The 23,022-nt window shown below is 52.1% G+C and overlaps 1 protein-coding gene across 2 annotated transcripts in view; it reads left to right on the forward strand.

The window, feature by feature from the left end:
* The first annotated feature begins 1,871 nt into the window (after positions 1-1,871).
* MEGF9 (multiple EGF like domains 9) overlaps positions 1,872-23,022 on the forward strand; it is a 55,474-nt gene continuing 34,323 nt past the window's right edge. For both annotated transcript variants that reach the window (XM_064468816.1, XM_064468817.1), the window contains exon 1: positions 1,872-2,379. In XM_064468816.1, the coding sequence (XP_064324886.1) occupies positions 2,049-2,379 (331 nt within the window). In that variant the 5' untranslated portion in view covers positions 1,872-2,048. The remainder of the gene's footprint in view (positions 2,380-23,022) is intronic.

Here is a 23,022-nt window from a genome sequence, read left to right on the forward strand (position 1 = left end):
TTGTGATGTGCTTAACTGCTCCTCCCAAGCAGAAAGGGAGAATATAATATTTTGGAAACCAGATAAGGAGATCCAGCAGCCTGCGCTGTGCAGGCTCTCATGCCCCCGCGGGGAGCATCCCTGAGCTGGGAGACAGGCACAGGGTCCTTCCTTTGGCTGCTGAGGCTGCACAGCTTTTATTTAAAACTAAGGAATTTCTTTGTTCCAGACAACTCTTTCTTTAACAATCGCTCCTCTGCTCAGCTTCTTCCTTCCCATTCCCACAGACAATAACCTTGTGTGAATCGCTGGAGGAGAGACTTGATCAGCAAACCCTCCTCCCTCTCTGCCAGCTGTATTCCCCCTGATCGGAGGGACTCTTCAGTCCCTGTGGGGAATGACAGGCTGACGACGATTATAAAGAGCAAATCTCAGAAGGGTTTGTCTCCGTGGGAGAAATGATGCAGCATAGCTGCTGGGGAATAATAATTATATTATTATGCGGGAATAAAGTCCCATTTATTTCTGAGAAGGGAATGGGTATGGGGGAAAGAGTAGTGAGTTATTGCAGGACAATTAGCCGACAGCAGCTACGCCAGGCAGCGTTTGTTTCCCATGTAGACAACCCCTAAATATTGCGCTAGAGAAGGACTCGCTGCCTAGATGGTGCGGTGGGTGAAGGTGGAGCTGTCTAATCCTGAAGAGATCCTGACACTTGTCAGCATCCACCGGCTCCTGCAGGAACAAGAGACGATGCAAACGCTCACCTGGCAGTGCCACACACCCACGGGCAGGGACGGGCAGCCGAGAGCCGCCGTGCCCACTGTGCTCTGCACCATCCTGCTCTGCCCCTTCCTGCAGCAGGATGCATAGGGGTGGTTACTGCCCATATGGCTCCATACGGCCCACCCAGCTGCTCCGGCACTTCCCGGCGTGCAGCCACGTGCCTTTGTGTTGATCAGAGCAGCGTTTTCCCCACCACACAGGGCTGGCGGCGCACGCCCGCGTCTTGCTTCAACGCCCGTGAACCAGCCATCACCCAGTTGGGTACCGTAAATAATTAATATATGTGTCACTCGCTTCCTCCCCCTGCTGCGCTGCCAATCGCTCCTCGGGGGATGAGGGAGCGGATTTGGCCAAGGTCGGTCCCGGTGCCCGGCCCAGCAGGACCATGGGTGGGGGGCAGCCTGGGTGCTCCCCCAGGTTTCATTGTCCTTATGGCTGGTCCCTGGGTTGCATCCGCACTGGGTGGGAGATCACTCCAGCCCCCAAGACGAGGAGCACAAAGGGGAGCAGCATTACTGCGGGCGTGGGGACAGGACGGGGAGGCGGCAGAGGTGGGCAGGGGGGGCCGCCAGCGGTGGTTTGGGGACGGGAGGGGGTGCTGAGGGCACAGTGACACCCCCAGACGTGCTGGAGCCCCCCAGAGACATGCACCCGTGCATGGAGGAAGCGTGGCTCTGGCAGGGATGAAGCTGACAGCCTGCTTTGTGTCCCGCTGCGCGTCCTGCCGCCATCCTCCTTGTTGTGCGAAATTGGGGGGGAATTTAATAAAAAAAAATTTAAAATATTACTTTTTTATATGCTATATATTTTTATATTATATACAAAAATAATAAAAATATACATTTTAAAAAATATGTATATCAAAACCACAGCCCAGCCATCCACCGAGATAAAAGCAGGAAGGCGTGCGACGCCCGCCCCGCTCCCCCCGCGCTGGCCCCGCCCTCACAATGCCGCCCCGCCCGCCCCGCTCCGCCCCGCCCCTCCGCCCGCCCCCGGCGGCCGCTGATTGGCTACGCCGCGGACTAAGAGTCACCAACTTTGCCGTCAGGTAAGGGCGGGCGCGGCGCTGATTGGCGGGCGGCGGTGGGGCGGGGCGGGCACGGGTCTGTCAGCCGGGCCGGGGCGCGGCGCGGCGGGAGCCGCCTGCGGGGCGTTGGGAGCGGCAGCGGCATGGCTGGCTGAGGCGGGGGGAGCCGGGAGGGAGCCGCCGCCCGGCCCCTCTCGGAGGGTGAAGGAGCGCCTGGATGGACGGACGGACGGACGGGTGAATGAATGAATGAATGAATGGCGGAGCGCCGCGCCGCAGCATGAGGCGCCGGCCGAGGACCGCGCCCGGGCTCGCCCTGCTCTGCCTCGCCGCCCTCCTGGCCGCCGCCGCCGGGCTGCCCTCCAGCGCCGCGCCGCCCCCCGAGCCCGGCAGCGGTAGCGGCGGCCCCGCCGAGGGTAGCCCCGGCACCGCTCCGCCCGCTCGGCCCCGCGCTACCGCCGCGCCCGCCCGGGGCAGCGCTCCGCCGCCGCCGCCCCCGGAGGAAGAGGAGGAGGAGGTGGCGGCGGCGGCGGAGGAGGAAGAAGAGGAGGAGGAGGCGGCAGCCGCGGGCAGCGGCCCCGCAGGTGAGCGGCCCACGCGTGTCCGTGGCGGGGCGGGGGGGACGCCGGCCGCGGGCTCTGGCGGGGAGCGGGACGGGGCTGCTCCCCCCCCCCCCCCCCCCCCCCACGCCGGGCGGACAAAGGCGCGGCCGGGGGCGCCCTGGCGGGGCGCGGCGGCTTCCCGGCCCCCTCCGCCCGCAGCGACCGCCGTGCGGGGCGGGAGGAGGGACCCCCGGGAGCCCCTTGTGCGCGGTGCGGGGCTGGGGCTCGGGGAGGGGGCTTGGGGGCGGGCAGTGACCCCCACGCAGGGCTCAGGTGCGGGGGTGCCGAGGCTGTACCGACCCCGGGCTGGGGCCTGGCGGGGCAGGTGCACCAAAGCCGTGCCCTCCCGGTGGTGTTACAGGTGTTACTGGTGGTTCTGGGGAGCAGCGGGGCCGGTGCTGGCACCGGCCCCCCAAAGCACCCATCACGCAGCATCCCCAGTGTGCGCCGTGCTCCCCACGGAGGAGTTTAACGTGCGTCCTTGCCATCACCGTGTCATCGGGGCAGTGTCCAAGGGCGCTGGCCTCGAGCATCGCCGGGTGGTACCTTGGAGGCAGAGTGGCTCCGTAAGCACCGAGGCACCCCGGCATCCCGCGTCCTCGGGCCGGCAGCAGAACGGGGTAACGATAACTCGGTGTCGCTGGAGCCCACGCTCTCACCTGGGTCTGAAGGCGCGTTCGCAGCTCAGCGGGTGCTGGGAAGAGCCGGCCCTGGCGTGGTACCCGATGGCCCTGCGAGGGGAGAGAAGAGCCTGTGGGAGGCCTGATCCTGCCCCTGTCGTAGTCAGGGGCTCGTGCAGGGCTGAGGGAAGTGTTACGGCGATGGGAATAGTTGTCGGTGAAGAGTGTGAGGGGCAGGCTGGAGGGCCGTGCGTTCAGCTGAAGCTCTTGCTGGGTGTAACGCTGAGTGATGGTGCCGGGAGATGAAAACACTGATGGTCTTCGAAGCCGAGACTCCAGTTTACTTATAGATTAAGTAGACAAAACTCTGCTGGAGTCCATGGATGGAGCTTTGTCCATTTTGCCCACTGGAGACCTTGGCTTTGCTCTACATTTCTTCTACATTGCTCAGAATCATTCTGTGATTTCCAAAGCTTTATGTTCAGGCATATGGAAATGCTATAGCACTGGTTCTTTCCATTTTTGTATGTATTTGTCCTTACCTGGAAGATGTTTGGCTTAAGTGTGTTGAGCTTCCTCTGATGTGAAAGGGATATATTCTGCTGTTCTGCTAGTTTTAGCAGTCTGAACAAGTGGATTAAACAACCAATCTTCAACTGATTATATTTCTAGCCAAATAAAACCAGGAGTCTCTTGTTTTCAGACTTTAATTCCCCTTTTTTTTTCCTCCATTGAGGTTTATGTCTCTACTTTCTCCGGAAGAGATAGGATGGCTTAAGATTAGGAATTACTGATAAACGCAGGAGGGGTTGAGTTTTCTTAAAGCAAAAGCAATTTCCTCTGTCATGGCATGATCAGACCTCGTTGGCTCAGCGACTCACCTGGCACGGGCAGCGCAGAGGGACCTTCTGGGTGCCAAACAGGGGATCCGCGTGCCTCCCCTGCGTCGTGTTGAGCACGTGTTTCTCTGTTTGACCTTGTGCGATGTGTTTGTTTCTGTTGGTGTCAGAAGGCATCACCTCTCCCATCTTGAGCTCCAGTGGCTTTATCAAGTGCATCCTGTTCCTACAGGACAAGTGTCATGTAATGGTATTGCAAGGCATGAGGTGGCTGGCTTAGCGATGCCTTTGGGATGCTCTCAGATGGCCGTATATGGTGCTCACATAACACCCCTTCATGTTTGCTGCCATAGGAGGTGCCAGGGATGCAAGCTGGGAGGCTGTGTCTAATCCCAGCGCTTCCACAGTTCCCCCCACGGGCTGTTCTCACCTCCTGCGTTTTGGATCTCACTTGTGGCGCAGGAGTGTTCTTCCTCACCATCCCTCGGTGTGCTGAGTTTTTATTGTGGAAGCCAGCATCACCCTTTGAAGTTTTAAAGTGCTAATTATTAATGGCTACAGCCGCCTGATCTCCAAATTGCTCTCTGGCCCCCTTACGCTGCGGTGATGGCCAGGGTAGGAATGCATGGGCACGTTATTTGTTATTTGTTAGCGCGGCAGGCTGAGATTAACCCTGGCTGATGGGGGACTGTTGGCATGCTTGCGGGTTGGGTGGGCTTTAGGGCACCCGGGGGGATGAGGTGGCAGCAGGAGGAGATGCTGGGCTCGCCATGACGTCCCTGCGTGATGTGGGAGCTCACGGAGGTGGCACGGGTGGGTGGTACGGCTGTGGTCTGTGCGGGAGCTGGTCTCTATGGGTGTTACGTGGGGCTTTTTCATGTTGACCCCGTCTGCCAAGTGTTGCTGGAGCCCTGTGCAGAGATATACTCCCAAAGGGTGTTGAGTACCAAAGGCACAGTAAAGCTGGTGGGCACCATGGGTTTAGCTGAAACCTTCCTTTTTCTTTAATTCAGGCATGTTTTCAACATTCACTTTTCAATTCAATATGGAATTAATGCATTTTATTGCATGAAACAAAAAAGGCTGCTTCTCACACATGTTATTAAAGGCTTTCTTTAATGTTGATGCCATTATTATTGGTAAGAAATTGGTGTGAGAGTCCTCACATTCAGTGTTTGTTCAGTGCTACCAAGATCTAAATTCCTACTTCAATGCATTTTTCTCATTCTGATTTAAGAAGTACTTCAGCTACTGCCAAGCTGCTGCTTGCCTCCACTCTCAGTTCCCTTTCCCAGTTCCATGATGTTTATTTTTCTTTCCAAGCCTGTGATCATGTTAAAATCCCGGATTTTGTTTTTAAGAGAAGTAAATTGCTAATCCTTATGTTTGTGGAGACAAGCTTAGCAGTATCCCCTGCCTTATCGCTAAAGCCTCTAACACCCGCCACAGAGACTCTGCCTCTTCCTTTTATACAAACTAGTCTCATTTTGAAGCAAAAGTTGGAGCTTTGCTGGGAGAGCTGGCCTAGGGACTGCCGCTCTTTGGATGCTTGGTGTTGGAGCAGAGATGCGGACGCTGTGGTCCTGGTTGGACTTTCCCTGCCTAAAGAACAAAACTTCCTTATTCTGCCCATTTCTGTAGGGTGGTGTCGAACAATATGGGTCTCTGGGAAGGACGTTTTGTTCTGACTCTTCCAGGCCCACATGCAGTGGATGGGTGTGGGACTGAACAGCCCAAACCTCCTTGCACAGCCTCGCTGCCCCCATGCCATGGCTGGGTCAGCAGAAGAGCTGCACCCAAACCCTGGCTTTGGGCATCTTTAGACTGTACTAAGTGTTTCAGATCTCAAAAGCCATTGCCTTCTCTCCTCCCTGCTGTTTCTGTAATGCTTCACCTGACTTTCTGGGTCACCAGGTCCCAGACGTGACCCTGAGTCTGGCTCCTCACCTCTGCACCTCGTGGGAGGGGACAACGAGCAATTTCTGCTGCAGTGACAGGGCAGGAAATGCAGGTGGCCCGGCTGCTCGGAGCAGTTAACCACGGGAAGGCGTCCTGCCCTGCTACGGAAATGGGTGAAAGCTGAGTCAGGGTGTGCAGTGATGTCTGACGGGTCTCCAGCTGCCGGCATGGGGCCGTCTCTTGCTTGGATGCTCACAGCCCAGGTGGAGGAGGTGCAGCCAGAGCCCCCCTGTGGATGGTGGCTGCAGCTTTGGGTGGGATTAGCTGGTGGGCTTAGCTTGGAAAGAGGAGCCTGGCAAATCCCTGGGGGCAATGGAGGGCTGGCCTGGCTAACTGGCTGGGCTCAGGGGAGGCAGCAAGGTGAGGAGTGGTCCCGGTCATGAGTAGCAGCTTAATTTTTTTCATCATCCCGCTGGAGAGGTGGAGGGTTTTACTTTTGGGTGGGGTGTGTGGAGAAAGGTCCATGTGCTCTGTGTGTGCAGGCAGCACTGTGGGGCTGGGTCTTGTGAGGGCTCCCTACACCACCAGCAGTACTGTTGTCGGGGAAAGTTTGGTCCAAGCCATGGAGCCATCAACAGCCAGACCCTGCTACACTAGGGCTGTGCTCCTCAAGGGCTTGGGAGCTCTCGGATCCCAGTGGGACAGGAACAGACCAGTCACTGAAGGCAGTTGTGGGACATCTTGCCAATGCTGGTTCCTTTTGCAGCTCTGGGTGACTCCTCTCCTCTTCCCATCCAGCCATTAGCCCTTCTGCAGAGGTGTTCCCACCTGGATTTGCCCCACGATCTGCTTCTCCCCTGTGCTTAGCTTGACACAGGGCTCTCTTGCGGATGCATGTAAATGTTTAATGCCTGAGCAGCAGGTTGGGTTTCCAAGGCTGGGGCTGAGCAGTAGGTGTCTTTAGCAGCCTTAAAACCTCTATCTCTTTAGGTGTAAGCGTGGGTCCTGCCCTCTCGTGCCAGGCTCACATGCAGGCACCTGCCTGAATGCCCCTGCTCTGCCTCTGACCCAACAGGGGGCAAATGGGGGGAGCCAGGGAGGGTGAGCTGGTGCTGTCCTGCTCGTTGCTCGGGAAGGCAGCTTAAGCTTTCTTCTTTTGAGGGTTTGGGATTGTGTTCAATGTGGTTATTGAGATAGCTTGCTTTCAAGGTGTCAGCGGGATTTACATTATTTTAAAGAAATGGAAATTAAGTTACAGACATGAAGGCTGAGAATAAGGAATATGGTTATGTTGCTTGGGATCAGGATGGGAGCAGCCAGGGTAGAGCCTTTTTTCAATGAAGTAATAAATTGTGGGGTTTCTGTTTTTGAGCCTAAAATAAAGGGATGTTGCCCACAGCAGAAAATGTCATTCACTTGCCTTCCTCCCTGCCTCCACACTCTCATCTGAGTCATTCTTGAATCAGATGCATCCAACTGTCCTGACTCAAGATTTTGAGAACCCTGGACCTAGCGATGCTCATAAAAATCAGGATATTTCTGGAAAGACCTACAGAGCATCCAAGGTCTTGGTTTTTTAGCTTCCTTCTGCAGGGAGTGGAGCTGGGATTTTACTTCCTTTTAAATGATAGCTGAGATTCGGCCATCATCGCACCACTGAGCTGCCGCTCTGCAAACACTACATGCAAAATAGGACTGCTGCTGCATGCTGTGTTGAAGCGATTTATCTTCCTGCTCCCAGTAATACCCAAACACCAGCCTGTGGGGAGGCCACTGCCAGCCTCTGCAGCAAAGTTGCTGGAATGCTAAATAAAGCGGTTTGCCTGAAGCTGTGTAGTGGGCAGGAGGTGTCCCGGCCCCGTTCGCCGATGCCAGCGGTCCCCCGGGCTCTGCAAGGGCGGCTGTGGTCCCCAGGGGCTGGGACAGTTGGGCAGCACCCAGTGGTCAGGGTGCTAGAGCATGACCAGCCCAGGGGATGACTCTTGCAACACAGATTGAGGTTTGGATGGGGTGCGAAGGTTGTGACTGTCCAAACAGCCGGGAAATGCGTTGGTGAACGTTGGGTGGGTTTCCTGACCAGTGGCTGGTTTTGCTGCTGGAGCATCCTGCTGGGGTGCAGGTGCACCCTGCCTCTTCCCAGGGAGGAACCCTGGGCTCGATCCTGCCTGCTGCCCAGCATGGACTGGGCTGTGCTGGAGGGGAAGCTGCCACTGCAATTAGGGAGCGATGAGCTCTGCGGCCATGCCAGCACCATCTCATGGGCTACGCCAAGGTGTAATTTTAAGGGGCGAATAACTGCATCCCAGAGGGGACTGTGGTCCTTGGAGGTGGCTGCAGCGTCTTGGGGTCCTCTCAGATAGGTGGTGGTGGTAGGCATCAAGCCTGTCCCCAAGTCTGTCCCCACCACCTGTGTGTGGGTGAGCAGCATAAGGACAGGGACATCCAGGACTTCCCACACCCTGTGGCTGTGGACAGAGAAGCACAGAACAAGCCGTCCCTGAGCAACAGAGGCCCTGGACACAAGTCTGCTGAAGTCAGGGAAAGATTTCAGAGGGTGTTTTTGACAAGAGCCCACGGCCTATAAATACGCAGGGCTAAGTCATTGTGCTGCTGCTAATGTTTGCAGAGCGAAGGCCAGCTGACTGTCAGGAAGTGCAGCTGCAGACCCAAGGTGCTTCTAAGAAGCAGCCAAGATCTTCGCAGTGGCATGATGTATCTGCTAGCGTTGGAAATAAACTCATGCCGATGCTGGGTGCTGAAGGCAGGGATTTCTTTTGCAGCCATCTGGCTGGAAGGGAAGGCGCCTTCTGCTTTACCTCTGAGGAGCACTTAAAATTAAAAGAAAATGTGAAGGAGCTGGATTGCTGTGCAGCAAGCAGCTAGACCGCACCTGAGACTTTACTGAGCTTTTAAATAAGGTTGCAGCAAGGGCTTGGACTTGCCTCAGCGGCCCTGGAAAGCTACAGGCTTTGCTGCCCCGGCTCGTGCTGCGTGTCGGGGCTCAACAGGGCCGCCCTGTGCAGCGAGGCATCGCTTGGTGGGAGCAGGGGGCCGGGGCGGGGGGGCAGAGTCTGGCACTTTGTAATTGGTTGGGGGTATTAATATGTTTTACGAGCTAAAGGCTAGATTGCGATCTAGCCATCTGCCCTGCCTTGGGGGGTCGTGTGCCTCCACTACTGCAGGAGAACAGAACCGGTTGCAATTTGGTCTCATTAAACTGGCTGAAAACCGGGATTTCTGGTTCACAGGAAATTATTTGCTTTTTTTTTTAATTTAACACTTGCATTGGGTCAGACTGAAATGAGATGGTTGTTCTTGCTTTGCCTCTGCTTCCAGTCAGCTTGAGGCTCCTGTGCCTTCAGGCTGCCCCATAAAATTGATGTCCTTGTTGCACTTGGGGCTAAATCCGTCCCCAGTGTTGAGTTGGGGGCTGCTGGGTCCATGCTGGGGGGAACAATCCCAAGATCCCAGCATGGCTTGTCTGGAGGGGTCTTTCATTAATTAAAACTTGTCAATCTGGAAGCATTTTGAACAAGACATTCTGGACTTGGAATAATTGCATCTTGTTTATTTAGACAGAACTTCCCCCCCATTCAATGGGAAACCTCCCAACAGTGCTGGTCCCGGCTGTTCCACAGCTGCTGATGCTGGAGAAGTGATGACTTTACCTCCTCTGATGCAGTCACTTGCTCCCCCCCACAGTTCCTCTCTCCCAGCTTCTTCCCAGCCACGGATGCTTGGAAAAGTGGTCCAGCTCCTCCTCCTGCGGCCGAGCAGATCCCATCCCAACCAGCTGGGGTCCTGTGGCCGAGTGGGTTTTGGTGCAGCCTGGCTGTTGCCCCTTGTTTTCACCAGCTATTTCAAAAGGCACCAAATACAGAGCGAGGGATGTTCAGTTCACGTGTTTTTTTTGGCTTGCGCCTAGCTGCCTGCGAAGAATAGACCATCTAAACATGCTGCCCAAGAGCTAATCGGCCGGGGACGGTTTGAGCTGCCCGAAGCGGCTCTTTTGTTGGAGGCTGAATTCCTCCTCTGGCTGATGCTTGTCTGGATCTTCCCATGTAAAATTCCTGTCACCCTTTGTCACACGAGCTGCTGTGGAGTTGTGATGCCGGACAGGCAACGTACTCGGCAATAGCTCTGCTCAACCCCCTTCGGGACTCCCCCTCCATCCCCCCCAAAAGATTTTTTTTTTTGGGGTGTCTGCTCCTGTTCCATACACACACAGATCCCATTTCATTAAATGAGGAGCCTCCCCAGAGCTGCACGAACTAATGCGAAGCTGTAGTTTGCTCTTGTGCTGCTTAAAGTAGGATTTTTTTTCATTCTGAACACCTGCTGTATGAATTAAAATTTGCCTTGTAAATGTAACCGATTCAGAGTCTGAGCATGAAAGATGGGTGTTTGCTTTTTGCCTGGAAAAAGAGAAAAGCAAAACCTCGAAGGTTTTGTTCTTGAGGCAGCTTGCCCTCAAAACCAGAGAGAAGCCCAGCTCGCTATTTTCACCATTTTTTAATTCAGTTGCCCCTTGTCCTTATAAATAAGCCACCAGAAACATGACGAGGCAAGCATCTCTGCTATTTATAGCTTGCGCTGTTCCACATGCCTGTTTTAAAAATCAGCAGCTAAATGGCTCTGCAGCCTTTCAGCAAAAGGCTTAATGACACAGGCGTTTGACATGCATGGGTAGATCTATGTATATTTAAAGGCCGGTGGTGGTGAGCCTTCACCCCAAGCAGGCAGGACGGTTTCTGCAGCTGGGATATTTCTCCTTGGTGAAGGAGAGCCCCTCTGGCACTGCCCTGCCTCCGGGGAAGGGGCTCTGGTTTAGTCTGCTCCAGCTGTCACCAGCCAGCCCTGGCACAGGACTGGTGCTACTGGGGATGCTCCTGGCAGAGTTGGTGTTCCCACCTCTCCTCTGCACCTTGGCTCTTCAGGGGAGTTATCACTGACAAGATATACACTGACATTCCCCAAGCTTTTTAAAAAATATATTTTTTGAAGCTGTATTAACCCTTTAGTTCTCTCTTTTAATTTGTGGCATCACCTCTGTATAATTAGGAGGCTGCCGGTAACCTTTACCCGTTTAACTGGTCGTGTCACTTCTCAGATGAATCTGCTTTATTCCTGGCAGATCATACTGCTGCAGTTTTCAGGCAGCTTTACTCTATTTTGACTGACTGGCTGACTATATTAACTGATAGTGCTGCTTGGGCTGCTTTGATCCTGTATTATTTATGGAAATGATGGCATATAACTCTGCGTAGCTGATTAATGCTGCATGTATTTTTAATGTGCTAGTTCTACTGTTTGATCTGTGCTAAATGATTAGTCTCTGACGTGTTCCTGGGTTCATTTTAGTTGCTCATGAAAAGGATATTGAAATGGACTGTTTGTTTTTGTTGCTTTTTTCCCCAGTGGTCTCATCTTGTTCTGGGTTTTAAGCTTTCACAGATCGTTTTCCCAAGCATGGCTCTGCCATTATCGTGTGGAGCATTTACTCTTTATTGCTATTAATTTGAACGTTTTATTGGTGGCATTCCTCTAAATTCATCGCTCTGTGTGCGCTCGTTTGAAGTTTTGGGGAGACACGAGGTGGAAAAGCAACTGTTTCGGTGATGCTCGGTTCTTCCTTACCTGCGATTGCTGAATCTCAGCTTGGCTGTGACTCAGGGCCGGCGATGTCTGAATGAGAAAGAAACCTGTCTAAATTGGAGGGGTGTAATTAATATTTTCTGTGGCCCGTCACAGGATGGCTGGGACTGGTTGCTATTAAAAAAATGACTTTAATTGCCGGGGAGGTGCGTCCTCGACCCGCAGCTTCCTCCTCTGCGGTGTGAGATGTGGTCGTGGTTGGGCAGGGACCGGTGGGTGAAGGTGACGTTTCAGTCTGGGAAATACCCATTGCATCCCGTGGCGTATCCTGTGGCGCGCACGGCACGTGCAGTGCTCCTGGCACCGCTGCTGGGAAGGCAGTTTGATGTCCTTCATCCCTCCTCCAAAATCTTCCCCATCACCAGACATGGCCAGTGGGGTGGAAACCAGGAGGCTGTTCCAGGAGGACCATCTGTGAGCTGGAGGATCAGCATTTCCCTTCCCTGGGGGCAAAACAGAGGAGGGGAAGTTGATTGAATTTTTTTTTCTTTTAAATTTATTCTCTTCCCTTGCCTTTTATAACACCTTATTCTCATGGTACAGGCAAGGGTTGTCCCCCAAGCCCTGTCTGTACCCAGCGTGTGGCCAGACACACCTCCTCCCTGGGTGCATCGTGCTCCAGCAACAACAGGTTTGCAAGGGTGCTTTCATGAACAGCGCTGTAAAGATGCAAAGCAATGCTAGATAAAAACCTTTAAAGGAAGCCTTTCTTCCCTCCTCTGAACAGGGCTTTTTGTCAAAATCAGCAAAACATATATCTTTCTGCAGAAGATCCCTTTTCCTTTAATGGCCTTTTCCATTGGAAACAGTTTAAACTTGACATTTTGTTTCCTCCAAACTTTTCAAAGCTCCTTGTTCCATGAAAAACTTCAATATTTCAGTTTTGCTCCTGCCCTCTATTTCAAAGATACAGAATAAAAATATACCGATGTATTATAATACATGTATTTTTATATATCTATATATTTTTTTGTCTACTATAACTCGTTGCCAGTGACAAAAGGCAAGAAGCAAACATTACAGACTTTTTTCCTGGTGTCCTTCCTCTGCCCAAAGCAGAGACGTGCTAACCTGAGCGCTGCCTTGAGCCTGTTATTTGGGGGGAAAGTGGGGGGGACGCGCCGCATCGGGCACTGAGGGAACAGGCAGGATTTTTGGATGTGGCTCCTGCAAACCGAGTTGCTCCCCTGAAACACGTCTTGATTGCAGATGTGTGAGTAATGGGGCAGAGGCACCCACACCTGGGCGGTGCTGTGGGATGAAAGAGGGCAGGGTGCCTTGCACAACGCCCGCAGCTGGCAGAGCCTGCGGAAGGGGGGTTGCTTCTGTGCACCCACCCCTTCCTACCCCAAAGTGCAGCCCGAGGGGTGAGGGGAGCTGGGCTGGGAAGCAATGAGGACCCCACGATACCCAGACAAGGTGGAGAACTTGCTCCAGGTGGTTTATCGAAACAAAAGGATTGTTTGAATTAAAGTGGAGCATGCCGACCTGTCGGCTCTTGCCTGGCCTGGGTGTTTGCTCGCTTTGTGCCAATAAAGGAGACGTCTTCGCCGGAGCCTCCCCAGCTAATAAGAGCAGTCCCTTCATGCTCTGCCATTCCCTGCTGTGGTCAGTTGGGTTTTTTCCTGGTCCCAGTGCTTGAGGAAGGATTTGGGGGTGTGGGGGGTGTGGGGATTTGCCTTGTTTTTAAGCTCCCTGTGTGACTTGGACACAAGTGCAGCCATCTCATTGCCCGGCACTCCCTCCCTTGTGAACGGCTGCGTTGTGTTAAGATCTGCCCTGTGGGATTTTCCAGCAATGCCCCCCAATTCCCAGGCAGGGCTGGGGGACCCCTGTTTGGGTCAGGGGAGCTGGCGGGCTGCGTGGCATCGGTGCGTCTTGCACAGCATCCCCTCTGCCGCGGTGCCAGCTGGTGCGGGGAGCAGATGGGGGGGTGGAGCTGGGCTGCTCAACCGGGTTTCAGGCTACGATAAAATGAAGTGACGTAGAAAACTAAATACCTGTTATCAGAGAAAAGCAAACAGAGCCTCCACCTGCCTCCAGCCTTTCTCCCTTCAAGGGCAGGCTGCATGCCTGGTGCGTAGCTCCGTGTAAAAGATGTTTTATTATTAATGTGCTTGCTTTGGCCTGGCTGTGTTGTTGAGAAATCCAAGCTTGACTCCAGATAATGAATGACAAACATTCGTCTGTACTTAACTATTTTATTCTGACTATTTTTTCCCTTCTGGAAGTTTACAATAAGTTGTTGACGACATGCCCTTTGACATGGATTAGTGCTGACGCCTCGCAGTTGGATCTTCCCATCCTTTTCACATCTTGGATGTTTCTTTTCAAGGGAGGCTTTTGTGCATGTCTAATCCATTTAAAATGAAAAATAAACAAGAAATGGACTGATCTCTGAAGGGACAGTTGGGTACGAGGGTAATGCTGGCTCCCCTGTAGAAGGTGGTGAGCTTTGGGCTGGGATGGAGGGAGTGCCATGCCCAGGGCCTTTCCTCCCAGCACCCCAGTTTTGGTGTCAAGGAGTGCCTAAAGTAGTGGCTGCCACTGACTTCTGGTTTAAAAAAATCCCTTGAAAGCTTTCCAGTAGATGTTTAGAAGGTGAGTTCAAGCTTCTGGGCTGGGAAATTGATGCTTTCCTCTTTCTGCTCCACCACCTGCCAGTTCGATCTCTCTTCGGGACCTCCCTTGTGCCCAGTGTCATGTACATACAAGAGCTAAGCGGCCCTTGCCTTAGAGCCGATACCTTACCCACCTATATATGTGTATAAGTAATACTGGGTAATATATTTAACAGTGAGCAATATTGGCCGTATTGAACGAGAGCCTCTCTGCATTGCCAGGGTTGTGTTGGGTACCTGCAGCACCCCCGGATTTGGGAGGATTTTGGCTGCCGCTTTGCAGGTGGGACTCAGATGCTCTTTTTGCAGGGTTTCGCTTTGGCAGCAGAGCTGATGGAAGAGGAGGCACCGCTCCTCCCTCTACAATCCCAAAGCAGTCATTATAAAGCCCTCAAAAATTGGGAAATGGTTGGGATAGAAATGTTAACAAACCTCTTCTAGCTGACCCACTGGCTACAGAAGAATTTCTCTGTGGTTTTGAGCATCTCTGACTTGATCAGGCTTGGTTTTGTCAATCCAAAACTGAGAACGCTGCCTTTGCCGAGGATAATTCTTTCCCAGTGATGCTGTCCTTGTTGCAAGATGTGGGTGGTGCGGAGCTGCTGGTGGGGCTGGGCCCTGACCCTGCAAATCAGCAGTTTGGGTTTAGCATCTTGGTTCAGACTTGGTCTTAGCTTAGAGCCAAAGCTGTGGGTGAGATGGGGAGCGCTGCACAGGATGCCTGAAAATCTTGTGCCTGGCTGCCTCTGTCCGCCCAGTCATGCTTTTAAAGGTTTTGCCTATTTAAAGAGGATTTGGCTGTTGTGTGGGGCAGGGCTGCTACCTGTTGTACTCCGCTGGATGGCCTGGTATTTACTGTGAAGGTTTCAGAGAGTTGGCTTAGACTTTAAATCACTGTTTATTTGTGGTTGCTGAACTTGTGCTGTTTAATAGAAACACTTTCCTTTTGAAGGTGAACTATTGCTAGAAATAAACACAGGCAATACCTCGTGGCTGATGCATGAGCCAGGACTGGACGGAGCTGCAGCGTCTGTCAGTGTCGGCAGCAGTGTGATGACTAAGGAGAGAGAAATTCAATTAAGGCTGCACATTGGCTTTTAAGTCATTAATCTGCTGCAGGACTTGGGGATTTAAAGCAAAGGTGAGCGGGAGGCAGGAGCTGGCAGCTGCCCTCAGAAACCCCCTGTGCATGGACTCTGTCCCTGCTCTGTGTGCACGGGGTGGGTTTGTCCTCTCGATTTATGCCATCCCTGCAGTTGATGGAGGAAGGTTTGGAGTGTAGCTTAGATGCACTGAGATGTCCCCTGCTGCTGTCTGCTCCTGCTCAGCGTGTTCCTAGCAGATGTTATCGGATGTGCTGTAGCCCCCCTTTCCATGACGCACCCTGGCCCGTATCGGTTCCCTCTTTGAAAGCTCAACTTCTCCTCCATGGATTTGCCAGCAAATTTCATATGGTTGCTATATCTGCAACCCAATTTGGCTGGTGCTGGATGAAAGCAAAGGTGAAACAAGTTCTCAAAGAGGGAATTAAAGTCACCTGATGTGAGCTAGAAGTAAAATGCATCACTGTGTCCTGTGGGGCAAGCACAAGGTTGCATTATAAAGTGAGAGAATAAAACTTATGGAGAGGAAACCTCTCTTCCCAGCTCAGAAGGCATTTTCTTTGCCCTATCCCCGCAGCTCTCCCTGCTCGCAGCACAGTATAACTTACAACTCCTTGCCTGGCAAGAGTTACGGTAACTCCAGATTAGCCCGTAGCACTATGTCGTCATAGCCTTGAAACAGGACCCAAATGGCAAAGCCTGCCTGAAACCAGTTGTGATTACTCATGCTTCGCACTATCCCTCTCCCCCACTGGAGTTTCTGCTATGGTAATTCCACTTCTTAAGCAAGCAGACAAAACACCTTTATTAAACTTGGAGCTGAGCTCGGGAGCAATGAGAGAACCGGGACTCGCTGGCTTCAGACTGTCAAAAGGTTTTCGTCCCTTCAAGTCCTCTCTCCCTTCCTCTGCACAGCCTTTCAAGTGAACGAGAGAGGAAGAAAGATACTTTGCTCATTGTGATGGATAAAACTCTGCCTTTAAATATGTTTATTTAGAGTAGATAAAACTTAGGAAAGTGTATTGGGAATGAATCCTGTGATGTTGGGGCTTCGCTTGATCTCCAGGCTTGAAAATCCAATGAGCCAAGATGGACGGGGGTCTTAGCTTAGGCTCTGTAAAGCTTCTTTTTATTAACGCTTTCAGTGAGTGTTTATTAGCATTGTGGATAAAAGAAGCCTTTGTTAACGGGTCTGTCCCTTTGCTCCTCCAGTGGAGGAGTTGAATCTTGAAAGGAATTGCCCTGGGCACCTGCTGGAGTTGCTGATGAAAGTTTTCATTCCAGATTTTCTCCACAAGCTTAAAACATAAAATAGCCTAAAACCCTCCAAAGCAGGTCTGCCCTCTCTTCCTCCTTAAAAAGGCAAAAAAAAAGTTGTAAAAATGCTTCTTGCTGCCTGTGGGCAGAGCTGTGCGTGGTGGCCCCCTGCCCTGTGTCTGCAGAGAGCATCACCTCATGCTAAAACAGCTGAGAAGACAATTCAGCAATTTTGACTTGAGATTATTTAAAGGGAACTGCTCATGTTGTCGTTGGCTTTCGTTCATCTGAACCGCCGTGGCTGTCCTGCCGCAGAGAGGAGGGAGGTCTGCTCTGGAGGAGCTGGGCAGAAGGCGGGTGTTGTGCTCCATCCTGGAGGTACCTGTGCAGCTGGGGGACTGTCTGGTGACACGGGGCGGGGGGGGACACAGGTCTGCCTGGTCCCGTGGTCCACAGGGTGTATTGGAGGATTGGGCCCTGCCCTGAGGCGGGGCTTAGGGTCTGACCTTGCTTCTTGTCTTGCAGCAGCGTGAACCCCCTTGGTACATCTTCCACTTCTCATGGATGTCCAAAATCTCCCTTTGAAGGCATCTCACATCTCAGGGAACGATTGGAGCAGTTTAAAAAAATGCTCCTGCTCACTCAGAGGGAAACCTGGGTATGATATTTGCGCTGCCCCCAAAGGTGAAGGCCTTCTCCAGAGGTTGTGCCTGCCCCAAAGCTGGCCGTGGCAGCGCTCCGAGGGAGCATCTGCTGCTTCCAGGAGATGCAGAGTGTTCCCCTGCCTCTTGCTGATGCCTTGCCAGGGGAGGACATGGTTCCCAGCACTTTCATATTGAATTATGGATTGATCGCACGTCTGTGCCATTGCTGCTAGCATATCCACCTGTGTTCTGTCTTTCCTCCCGGTGAAAGAGTGGCTGCTTTAAATGAGAGAAAGAAAAAGGATGACTTATCACGTCCATCCTGTGTTGGACCAAGCTTCGGTAACTCTGCCTGGTGTCAGTGGCGAGGGAAAGCTGCAGCTCCCTCTGTACATCGACAGAGCACCTGGTTATACCATGGCTGCACCTGGTGTGAAAAAATTTTTGCTACCAGAAAAAGCTGCATTTTGCAGTGGGATCAGCCATGTGTATTTGCCACCTCACTGTGAAACGTCCCCAGAGGTCCCAGCTCTGCAGCTTGTACCGTGATGCTCCTACGTGGAGGGATGTAGGCTGTCACAGCCCCCAGCAGCTCACCTCCCTTGGGTGCAGGTCTCACCCACAGCAGCTGAGGGTGCTGAAGCAGATGTGTTATCTGCTGTATGACTTCTGTACTAAGCAAAAAATGGTTTTACAGCAGTCTGAACGTGGCCTTTTCTTCTTGAAGGCAGTGTGAGCACACCCGTGGGCCTGGGGCAGCGATGGCCCGGGGCTGCCAAACCCACCTGCCTGCACCCACACAGCTCTTGGGGTGGGTGGTTCAGCGGATGCTCAGCACCGAGCTGCGTCTGGGGTGGTCTGGAAGGAGGGGGTTGGAGGTTGCATCCATTCCTGCTGAAGGTGAATTTGACACTGAGAGCACGAGGAGTTAATTGCAGTGACTCAGGGAAGGAGAAGCTATTGCATCTGCAGGCCTGTCAGAGGCAAGGTCCAGAGGGGAAAAGGCTCTGGAAGGCTGCATACCTTGCAGCAATGTATTTTCATATTTTCATTTTAAGTAACTTTATTCTTTCAGACAAATGTGCAGGCAGGAGGCAGCTCCTGTAGCTGGGCAGATTAGTTTCTTGTGAGATGGACAAAGCTCCTGCTTTGCAGCCTGTGCGGCTTCCTTGGGAGCAGAGCCCTGGCAGTGTGGGCAGCCCAGGAGGGGGGAACAAGCAACAGCTACTGAGTTTGTGCAAGAAAATTCTTGGGTAAAGAGGAGGTGGCAAGCCCCAGCTTTGTTAGTGGAGCAAAGGAGTCCTCTGCATGCTTCACCTGGGGTCTTGGGACTGAAGAAGATTTGCCCTTGTTGACTTGCAGTATGTAACCATCTTAGTGATGGAGAGCGCAGGTCTCTGGTGATGCCTGCCTTAATTGCTATATGTTTAAGGTATCTAGTGGCTGTAATCTGCATCTTATTGGACTTCCTTGTAAGGAAGTATTTGCTTCTTAATTCAAGCAAGGAGAAATCACTTGATTGTTTAACTTCCGAGCACAGAGCTCTCCTGCCAGTGGGATGCTGCCTTAATGTGTCTTGATATTCACCGGGCGATGGTCAGAGCTGGTAACGTGAAGGAAAATAGGGTGATAAAGCCAGGCCAGGATTTGCGTGCCAGCCCATGGAGTGGGCTCTACACCCCTGCACTGGCGGCATCTCTGCACCGTGGCTCCTGGGTGAGCCTTGATATGACATACAGGAGTAAAGACAGAGAATGCATCCTTCTATGTTTTCTAGATTGCTGCTCAGATGGTCAAAACTCATGTATTCTGGGTCCTGTGTGAACCTGCCTAAAGGTTTACCTTCACTGATGGCTCTTGGCAGCAGGAAAGTCCTCTGCTCTACAGGAGTCATCCAGAGCAAGGCCAGCTGTAGTGGCTTGAGAAGTTACCACTGCCTGTTCTCCATCCTCTGCTGGAGGTCCTTGCTGCTTGGCAGAAGACCCGTTAGGTGCTGTGGGATGAGGCTGGTGGCTGCACCCACCATCCTGGGTGAGCAGCTGATGGATGGGACCTTAAAATGTGTTTAATAAGGTGGAGCCCTTGGGAGCCTCGGCTGAGGACACCTGAGTGTTTTGCACCGGTTCATACCAGCACCAACAGTGTCTGAATCGGTCACAACAAATTAACACCAGAAGAAGGTGGCTCGAGGACAAAGCTCTCCCGTACAGACCTGACAATGTCACGGGGCTTTCGGCAGCCTCAAACGGTTTGTGCTGTTTCAGCTGGGCACGAGGGCTAATGTGGCGTGCCAAACGCTGAGCTGAGCTTTCGGGTTTATTTGTCCGGGCAGTGGTCAGATGGTTTCATTCAGAGTTGTCTTTGTACTGGTGGAAGATGGGTGTTGCAGAACTGGTTTCCCTTTCCCCCCTCCTGCCAGCCCGCTGGCTTTTGCTTTGCATTTTATATCCTGCTCTTTGCTTTTATGTTTCTTTCCAGTTAGCTTTGCCTTGTTCGCCTGCTTTATCCCACACCACTTGCCTTCCAGCAGCACCAGTTGCAATGCTGGAGGAACCACCCAGTTGCCCTAATGTAGCACCTTGTTGTTGTTATCCCTTTTTAGTGGTGTGTGAGCTCATTCTTGCGGGTCCCCAACCAGCACCCCTGGGCTGGGTCAACTAATCCCTGAGAAAGCGGACAGAGGAGGGGTCTTAAACGCCACACCTGGCTGTTACTGCTGCCTGACCTTGGGAGCCTCCAAAAGGTGTCAGAGGGAGTGCTGGTGCCGTGGGGTGTGAATTGCTCCAAGAGACACCTGCGACAGCTTATCTGAGGAGGAGGAGGGTGGCCGCGCAGGCAGGGCTGTCCTGCTGGAGCATCTGCTCTCGGCCAGGCGGCTGCTGCCAAGGAAGATCTGCGGCTGTTTGACAGGCGGTGCCTCCGACCGCAGCAGGGCGAGAGGACGCTGTCAAGTGCGTCAGGAACAGAAAGTTTTGCTTATCTCTGCTGCAATGAGTTTGAGCAGTGAACCTGACTGTTATTTAAACAAAAGCTTTGCAGTGCCCTCGATGAGATGTCACCCAGAGGAGCCTGCAGCTTGTTGCTGAGCGAGAAGGATGCACAAATCCTTTTCTTTGCTTAATTTATGGGGATGCAGCGTTTCCCCCCGGGACGTCATGGCACATCAGCACATCTCGGGCTGTATGGAGGCAGCTCTTGAAAGGTTTGGACATGCACCGCAGAGACGCGTCTAAAAATGTCTGGCTTTTGAAAACTGAGGAAGGAATCGGGTGCGTCCCTGGGACCGAGGCAAACCTCCTTCTGCATGGCTCTGAGCCTGGGCTGGCGTCACCTGCCCGTTTTATCTCGGCATGAGATAGATATGTGGGGCTTTAACTGATTTATACCAGTGTTGCAGGAAAGAAGAGAGATTAATTTTTTTAATATGGAAAGTTATAGGCTTAAAAGGGCCTTATTAGCCTTCTGTTTAAAGATCTAATGTCATGCTAGTCTCTCAGCTCATACATTGCTGCTCTTGCTTGAGATGCAAACACACGCAGGGGCTTTCCCACTTCTTTTGCTCTAGCCATGGCTGGGCCAAAAATTAAGGAGCAAGGGATTTTTCCTCGACAGAGTGATTTATCCCTGGGCTGCCCTGCAGAGCAGCGTCAGTGACCAGGAGGGCCTGGCTCCCCCGTTTCTCTTGGCTGTACAAGTGGGAACAAACCCTCTGAAGGAGAGCTGGTCGCTGCACGGGTCTGAGGGGTTGGCGCTTACTGGGCTGATAGAGGTTCCGGAGAAGAGCCTGCTCCTTCGTGCCATCATTGCTGTCGTCTCCAGATGGGTTGGTTTTGTGGCCTGGGAGATGCCTGGAGACCCGTGGCTTCCTGGACCGCTGAATAAACACCTCCTGAGGGGCAAGGGTAGAGCTTCCCCATAGTATCCTATTAACGCACCTAAATCCTGCCCTGCAGGGTCCGTCCTGGGGGATGTCTGCACTGCAGTTGTGTTTTTTAAATTGGAAAGCAGCAGCAGTGAAGGCAAAGTAACTTGGGTTTTCACGTCCATGCAAGCCAGTGCAGGGCCTGGAGCTGGACTGGAGGAGCCAGCTTGAGCTAAACCCAGACCCTGTCCCTTGCCCAGGCAAGTGCCAGCCCTGGCTGCGAGCTGGGAGCCTCGCTGGGGAGGGTTGGGAAGCGATACAAGGGGGGTTCATCCAAGCTCATCCTCCAACTCATCTCCTAACCCATTTTCTTGCTGGTTTTTCATGCAACACAACTTTATAGCCCACATACAAACAGTTGAAAGGATGATTCAGGGTTTTTCTTTGTAGCGCCTTTAAAGCTCCTGTATAAATTAACGTGTTCGTTCATTAGCTGCAATTCCCCAAAGCACAGAGAAAAGTTTGTGATTTTAATTACTTTTTGCAGGGATCCGAGCACACGGAGACTTCAACAGATGATTATAGTTCATATTATTCATGCAGCTTCTTTTAATCCCTTCCGCTGCTAGGGCATGGTGGATAGATAATAAAATTGAAGTCTGCTAATAAATTCCCAGCCCCGTCCTGCGTGAGGTGTCTTGATCTTTGAACGAAAGCATTTTGCTGACAAAACGATTGAACTTCTTGAGAGGTGCTGCAGAGAGTACGTCTGTAAGGAGGGTATGAGGTGCCAGGGTTGCTGTGTGCTGTTGTGGAGGTATTTGCCAAAGTTATGTTTCATCCTGTTTATCTCTAAACCCCGAGCTGGGCTGGCTGTGTCACGCGCTGGGTGGTAAAAAATACAGAGATTTTCAAACAGAAACACAGAATATTTATATGTTGCAGACGTTTGTGGAAATATTAGTGGGAAAATCTAACCAACTAAAGTAAAACGCTAACAGAACTATTTTCAAATTAATTAAAAGGCTTGGATCCATTTTTTTAACTGAGGTTTTAATCCCCAAGCATTTATTTGATCTATTTGAAGTTACTGTGGCTTCTTGTATCATAAACATTTTAGGGCCACATCCTTCTTTATTAGCAGTTTGCTTAGAGACCCACAGGCTTTTGTCTGTGTATGGAAATTTATTGTTATATAGGAGTAATTCTTCAGCTGCAGCTGTGTAATCCCTCCTGCACAGCTTTCTGCATTATAACCTGGTTATTAAAAACTACTGGACCTCTCCTGCTTCTCCTGACATCTTCTTGCCTCGTCGATGGGAGCTCCTCGGGTATTTTGCCCTGCTGTCAGCCCTGGCGGTGCCATAAGCTGGGGATCTCCCAGTGCAGGAAGAATATAAAGTTAATGAGAATCTGTATTTCCTTTTTTTTTTTTTGCCTGTGTTTGCAGGGTTTGATCCTTTAGTCTCCCAAGACAGCTTTACACCTGTGAGTCTGACTTTGATGCACGTTTACTGGGGAATGAGCTGGTTCAAAGCTGCCTGCACAAGTTGCTAACTTGTTTAGCATCAAAAAGGAAGGGAAAGCAACAAAACTGCTGAGTGCTTGCATTGCAGGGAGGAGCTTTCAGGAACTTCTCAGAAACCAAATGCCTGTATGTTCGGTTGCAGGTGCAGGAAAGGAATAAAGGTAACTAATCCCAGGAGAAAGTGGCCTTTCCTGGCTGTGGTTAGCCGAAGGAGAGGAGCGGTTGCCTTGCTCACGGCTGGTGGGGTAAGAGGGCTGCGAACCAAAGAGGGGAGCGATGCCGCATCCCTTTGAAAATGCGAAGCCAATGCAGAGGGGTGACATGGTGTGGGGAGTTTGGCTGAAACCCCAAGCCTGCCTGCTTCACGCTGATGAGAAGTGCTTGTGTGGCTGCTTTTGACCCCGAAAGTTGGGACCGTGGCTTTGTACTTCTTTCCAAGTGATAAGAGAGATTTAATCTAATTTTCCTCAACAAATACGTTTAATCTTTTAACGATATTATAAGTGATGTATAAGCATTGAGAAATCCTGGTATTTTCCCCTCTTGTTGACCCATACAATCCTTTTATGAAACAACAGAAGTGACTCGTTTAAAGCT

The sequence above is a fragment of the Phalacrocorax carbo genome, chromosome 18 (assembly GCF_963921805.1).
Source record: "Phalacrocorax carbo chromosome 18, bPhaCar2.1, whole genome shotgun sequence".
NCBI classification, from domain to species: Eukaryota; Metazoa; Chordata; class Aves; order Suliformes; family Phalacrocoracidae; genus Phalacrocorax; species Phalacrocorax carbo.